The sequence below is a fragment of the Sinocyclocheilus rhinocerous genome, unplaced genomic scaffold (genome assembly GCF_001515625.1).
Source record: "Sinocyclocheilus rhinocerous isolate Xijiao unplaced genomic scaffold, SAMN03320098_v1.1 scaffold389, whole genome shotgun sequence".
In the NCBI taxonomy this organism is placed as follows: Eukaryota; Metazoa; Chordata; class Actinopteri; order Cypriniformes; family Cyprinidae; genus Sinocyclocheilus; species Sinocyclocheilus rhinocerous.
Window position 1 is genome coordinate 61,713 of NW_015652151.1, and position 6,982 is coordinate 68,694.

A 6,982-nucleotide genomic window follows, 5' to 3' on the forward strand; every position below is an offset into this window, starting at 1 on the left:
AAATGTGTTGACGCCACCTGTGGTCTCTTAAACCGATCGATTCAGGAAGATTTAGGCACTTTGACCAGGAGAGAGTTCAGTTTGCACGGCAGCCGCGTCGCTTGCGCTTTCTAACCAAGTTTAAGTGTGTATCGTCCTGCGTCACGCGTAAGTGGAGAGTTTAAATGGTGCTCCGAAAGTTACCCGGTGTTTCAGCATCGGGCATGGGGCTTCGTCTGTCTCAGAAATTCGTGTTTCTGCTGTTCCTGTCGGGGTTGGTTACTCTGTGCTTCGGGGCACTTTTCTTTCTCCCCGACACCGTGCGCCTCAAGCGCATCTTCCTCTCCAAGAACGAGAATCCCGCGGTGACAGTGGGCCACGACAATGAGCTTTCCAAAAAGGTGCCAGGGGATCCAGAGCATCAGCGGGCAGCTTTAAAAGGGGGCGAGGGGGCGAATGTCAAGCTCAAAGTGAGCCGCAAGCCCTCGGTCACCCATGGAGCGAGAACCGTGGAGAGATCTGTTGGGAGTAGAGCGCAGGAGGAGTGGAGTCCGGCGAGGGCGCAGGAACCGGCGGCCAAAGACGAGCGGGTCACCTCGGCCGCTCACAACGGGGAACGCGGCAGCGCTTACAGCTATGAGGCGTTTAAATCGTGTCTGCTCAAACCAGCTTTGGGGAAGAACCAGGGAACTCCACCGGATTCCGAGACGCTTCAGCGGAGGGAGAAAGTTAAAGAGGTGAGATGATCTGCTGTCAATGGAAGCCCATTTCTGCCACATTAGCTTGGTAAATTATGACATGCCAAGTCATATGTATGGGATAAACGTCGAAACCGTGACATACTGTGTCATAATTGTGAGATAAAAAATCGAAATGATCACAAAAGTAAAAAATATGTTAGAGAAAACATTTTAAGTCGGAGTTCTGATATTAAAGGTTAGAAATTATGCCATGAAAAGGCAAAACAATGATGTGTGATAACTATGAGATAAGAAGTCGAAAGTATGACATGCCGTAATTATTAGAGGAAAAAGTTGGAATTATCACAAAAGTTATAAATTATCACATAGTAAGTAATCTATTAGTATGAAATAAAAAGTCAGAATTTTTTTTATAAATTGACATACTAGATCATGATTATGGCATAAAAAGTCAATATGACATACTAATCCATAATTATGAGATAAAATAGAAATTTCGACATACTGTTATAATTGTGAGGTTATAAATTAGGGCATACTAACTCGTAATTATGGATTAAAAAGTCAGAATTATGACAAGTGAAAATGATTAGGTAAAACCTTATCATTATGAGAGAAAAAGTTGGAATTATGACAAAATGCTATGAATTATGACATGCTAAGCCATAATGCTGAGAGCAAGTTGGAATTGACAAAATTAAAAATTATTAGATAAAACATTATTTTAGAATGTTAGAATGGTGATGTACCAATTCATAAGTATGGAATAAATGTCAAAATTATGACATAATTGACAGAAAATGACACTTTTCATGTCATAGTGACTATTAATTTCAGAATTTCGACTTTTTAATGATGTTTAATAATTTTCACTCGTCATAATTCTGACTTTTTATCCCATAATTATGACTTGGTAACTGATTTAGATGATTTTTTTCCCCCTCATATTTCAGAAATAGGCTTCCAGTTGTGTAGGCTGAAAGGCTGTAGATTTGAAACCTGTAAAATGAGTTACTCTCAGAATTTCGACTTTTTAATGATGTTTAATAATTTTCACTCGTCATAATTCTGACTTTTTATCCCATAATTATGACTTGGTAACTGATTTAGATGATTTTTTCCCCCTCATATTTCAGAAATAGGCTTCCAGTTGTGTAGGCTGAAAGGCTGTAGATTTGAAACCTGTAAAATGAGTTACTCCAGTGGGAATGTGTCTGTAATAAGTGTCACTTGAGATAAGTGTTTGCTAAACGATGAATTAGTACTAAATTGCCTTGAAATTGAGTTGACATGATATGAAGATGCCAGTGCTTTTAAGCTAAAGTTATTATGGAGTCGGGGCTAGTTGTCACACTTTTACTCCGGCGAACATCAGTCTGCGTGAACTGTCTTGGCTACAAAAAACGGAACATTTCCACTGTTATTGCACAGGAAAAATAGATTTGAACACACTGACCCCTGCAGCGGGGCATGTTGTCACACGCTTGTTCTTACATATTATAGGCTTTGAACGAAGACTGAAAGAGTGAAATGATTATGAAATGCAAAACAATTTCAAACCACTTGCCAACAAAGAAAGTTGCATATAAAACACATGTGACAACTTGCCCCATACTTTTGGTTCCTTACCATAAGCTAGAATCCATAGAGTCTGCATGAGCAGATAATGACTGCTGTGTCACTTTCCTAACTGACACTGATCATGGTGTGTTTGTGTGACTGCTGCTGGGTTGAATCCAGATAAAAGCCACCTTTGGTCTGCTTGCTTTGATATGTGTAATGCAGGCATTGACTGTGCCACTGAAGGTTTGCTGTCTTCAGCTGAACGGATGATCGTTAGAGCTGTTTTTTCTGTGCTACTGAAAGCTGTTGCATCAGAAGGAGTTTCGCTCTCACATGGGCATGAGAAAGCTGAAAATGCACACCCAACACGCTTTGGTTATTACTGAAACATGAGCTTTAGTGCTGCTTTGCTTCTTTTTGTTTTGAGCATTGTGCTTTAGTGCTGTTAAAGTGCTTGTTTTGTTTTTATACTAAACATTGCTGTTATTATTATTATTATTATTGCTGATGTTTGATGTTAAGCTTTGAACTTCAGCGTGTAACTCGCTACACAGTTTGTCAGTCCCTCCAGGATTTTGCGATTCTGCGATCGCTGAATTTATCGCGAAATCAAGCAAACTCCGCAATTTTCGCAAGAGTTTTCTTCTGTTAATTTCATCTGTTGTGTTTGAGGGAAGAAAAAGCCATTGTGGTTTGGTGTGACATGAAGGGGAGAAAATGATGACCGAGTTCTCATTTCGGGTGAATTTCTCATAAATGTGAGAGTGCTGTTTATTCAGTTTCATATGGTTTCGCTGTAGTTCAAGACTAAGGTCCAGCTGGCTGACATCATTGATTTCTCTAACTTACTGAAGTCAGACTTTGTGAAACGAGTAGCTGTAGAAACACAGTACATTCCCAGTGTGCTGTGAGCGTATTGAAATGTCTTTTTATGGCTATCTATAGCTGAAATTCTGCTTTGAATTTTCTATTGTGATATCATATTTCAGTGTCAGAAGCGCTGGACGGGTTCCAGAGCCGCGGGGGGTTTAGAAAGCCACTGCTAAACTGGGTTTCTTACCTTGCTGTGGGCAGGAGTGGAAAATAAAAGGAAAATCAAGTAATCAACAACAGAACAAATAATTTTTTTTGTGCATTTGACTTTGAAGTCAACTTGAAACGTTGTTCGCAACCCACACTGAAAAAAATCCTGTTAAAAAAATTCACTATTAAAGTGTTTTGCATTGTGACGTTTAGGGATATGCCGGTATCAAATTTTCATGTTGCGATTTAATTGCTAATGCTTTTATTACGGTATACTATTTTTGCCTAAACTATGGCTGAAATGTTGTTCGCAACTCACAGTGAAAAATATTTGGTGTAGAAACTGTTTGCTCAGAAATTGGAAGTAAATGTAACATTGAATTAAACATGAAATTAAGTAGAAAAACTGAAATGGTATTTTCTTGTGAAACACACTTACAATTTTTTTTTATTTTATTCATAACTGGAGAAATCATATTTTACAGCACTTTTTACTTTTGTAATCTGACATGAGTGAAAACGGATATTCAAAGACATATTTAGGGCGGGGCTTAATTTTTTGCATCAGGAATTGATTGGATGGTCAAAAAGTGGGTGTTACTTAAGTCAGGAAGGAGTTGAGAATCCGCAAATAAGGCAAACTGTTTCAGAGACCAAGGCATTTTATGAAAATAAACCATTTTTAAAATTCAAAATAATGAAGAATCATCCGGATCGTGATTTGAAGTTAATTGCATGTTGAATGTGCCTGTTTGTTGATGTGTATTAACCGGCACTGACCTACTTGCATGCGATTTCAGTGATTCATGAAGGGTTTGCAGTGTTGCTATTAAAGCCACATGCTGAATTAACTATTTAGGTTGTGCTGTTTTTACACAGTGTTTGCCTCACAGATGCCTCTGGCTTCCCTCTGCGCCGCCTCCTGTCGGAGCCATGCATATTCATGTCTGACCTAATCATCATAAACAGCTCTATTAAATATTAATAATCCAGCAGACGAAGATCAGCTCTCCTGGAGAATCATTTCTCGACTTCTATGGTTCTCAAAAGCCATCGCTTTCTTACCTTTTGGGAGAAACTACAGATGGAAATAATGTCAATTACTTTTTGAAATGTGAACTCTGATCGTGTTAGCAGTCTTGGCAAACAGTGCATGCTGAAGTATGGTAGTTTTGCTCATTTGTCAAGCAAAGTTAATCTGTTCGGCCAATATTATTGAATTTGCATTCAGCAGGTGTTCAGCGCTGTGTGCTTTAGGCTTGAAGGACTCAAAAACAAGGACTGACTTTACATATGTTCTCCTTCAACCATCGGAACTATCAACAGTGAGTAAGCTTGACGTGAAGGAAGTCAAATATTGACCTTAGAGTTTCACTGATCCAAGTTGCAGTTTATTTAGGCTCAGAATCGCCTGCTAGGACTGGATCGGGTGGTTTGATTGACATGTGAAGCGACCAATCAGTGTTCGTTTCTGTTGTGTGACTTTCAAGGATGAGCTAATCTGAAACCAGATCTAACTAGTCTATTAAAACTGGTTTTGAAACACAAATGATGTCAAAACTAGTTCTAGGAAGCATCATTGTAGCCGTTTGGAAACTTGTGAATACTCAAGAATGGATCTCAAGAAAACATTTCAATGCAAAATTTAAGACCGATTCCGCATTAAGAAAATTAAGCCTATTATAACGTTTCACCGTGTGGTGTTAATTTTAATATCACTGCTTATTTAGCCTGAATCAAACATAAATCAATGCTTATTTTGCATTAATAATATCAGCATATTTTTCATTAAGAAAACGAACCCTGTTTTTGGACCATTATGATGTTTTGCATCAATGCACCATTTGATGTGCCTTAATTTTAATTTCAGTGCCTAATAAATCAAACATAAATGAGTAGCTATTTTGCATAAATCAAATGCAAATCAATGCTTATTTTGCATAAATATTATCAAAATATTTTGCATAAAATGAACCCTGATTCCATAGGTGTTAATTTTAATATCAGTGCTTTTTGCATAAATCAAACAAATTGATGATTAATTTGCAAAAATCAATGCTTATTTTGATAAATAATACCATATTTTGAATAAAGAAAATAAAGCATGTTTTAAGACCATTATGATTATGATTGCTTTTTTTTGCATAAATAAGATCAACATTTTGTGTAAAAAATAAATAAAATAAAAATAAAGCCCATTTTTGGTATCATTGTTTCTTTTGTATTGTGTCATTAATATTAAAATTATCAGTGCTTATCAATTATCAAGATCAGTGCTTATTTCACATAAATCAATGCTAATGCATGAATCAAACAAATCAATGCTTATTTTGCAAATATAATATCAAAATATTTTGCATAAAGAAAATAAATCCTTTTTTAGGACCATTATGATGTTTTGCTTTGTAGCGTTAATTTTAATATCAATGGTTATTTTGCATATCACTTTTTTTTTTTAATTAAGAAAATGAACCATATTTTGGGTCCTTTTTGCATTGTGCCATTAATTTTACTATCAATGCTTATTTTGCATCAGTCATGCATAAATCAATGCTTATTGATTAAAGAATATATTTTGCATAAAGAAAATTAAGTCTTTTTAGTACCATAATGATTTTTTTTTTTTGCAGTGCAGCATTGATTTCATTATCATTATTCATTATTGCAATATGCTTGAGCCAAAGGTGGTGCTTGTTATCCATATGGTATATGGATGCAAAAAAAGTCTTTATTTAGCTAAATCTGGTTAATCTGGTTTTTAAATCTGGTCTTTTTCTCTATGATACGCGTGTATAATCTTTTCTAGTTGGCTGTAGCTGCACTCATGGCAACCGCTGAAATTAGTTTGAGCTTCCCCAGAAAGTCTAGCTTGTCGAGTCTATGGCCTCTCATTCATCAGTGCCTCCCTGCTTTTGTCACGGGGTGCTGACTGGAGGGTTTATCCCCTGTTGGGACATGCTGAATGGGCGTTCACCGCTCTGCGAGATGGATAGAGTTACAAGGAGCAGCTTGGCAGAGCTCGGCCCGAGGCTGAGAGAGAGAGAGGAGCCATGCGCTTTGATGAGCGCTTCCTCTCAGGAAAGCCAAGATCCTGTTCCACTTCTCGGAGCGGAGGAGGACGCCGGAGCTGCTGGTGAGGGGGCAGGAGAGCGCAATTAGCTTCTGGCTATTGAAACGGGGGATGGAGAGCGGCCACTAAACGAGAGTCATGATTACAGCAGCTGTTCTTCTGTTTGAGCCTGCGCCTCTGAGATTTGCCTTTCTTAATATGGGCAAACTCAACTTGATGCGATTAGTGCTTGGTTACATATAGGCTAGATTCGGTTGCCACAGTAACTGTGATGACTGATGTGTTGCACAGGCTGATGAATGAGCTGAAACATGGCCATTTAGAAAATTTGTCAATATTTAGTCAATTCTGTGTTAAATAAGAGTTTAATCAGCATCGTTTATTAAAGGCATAGTTCAGGCAAAAATAAAATTTCCTGAATGTGCTCACACTCAGGTCATCCAAGATGTAGATGAGTTTGTTTCTTCATCAGATTTGGAGAAATGTAGCATTGCATCACTTGCTGACCAATGGATCATCTGCAGTGAATGGGTGCCGTCAGAATGAGAGTCCAAACAGCTGATAAAAACATCACAATAATCCACAAGTAATCCACACCACTCCAGTCCATCAATGAATGTCTTGTGAAGCCAAAAGCTGCATGTTT

At 37.8% G+C, this 6,982-nt stretch overlaps 1 protein-coding gene across 1 annotated transcript in view; it reads left to right on the forward strand.

Annotated features, from left to right (window-relative positions):
* Window positions 1-6,982, forward strand: part of LOC107713849 (mannosyl-oligosaccharide 1,2-alpha-mannosidase IC-like) — a 59,023-nt gene continuing 52,041 nt past the window's right edge. Inside the window, exon 1 of the mRNA XM_016519491.1 lies at window positions 1-716. Within this exon, the coding sequence (XP_016374977.1) occupies window positions 165-716 (552 nt within the window). The 5' untranslated portion in view covers window positions 1-164. The remainder of the gene's footprint in view (window positions 717-6,982) is intronic.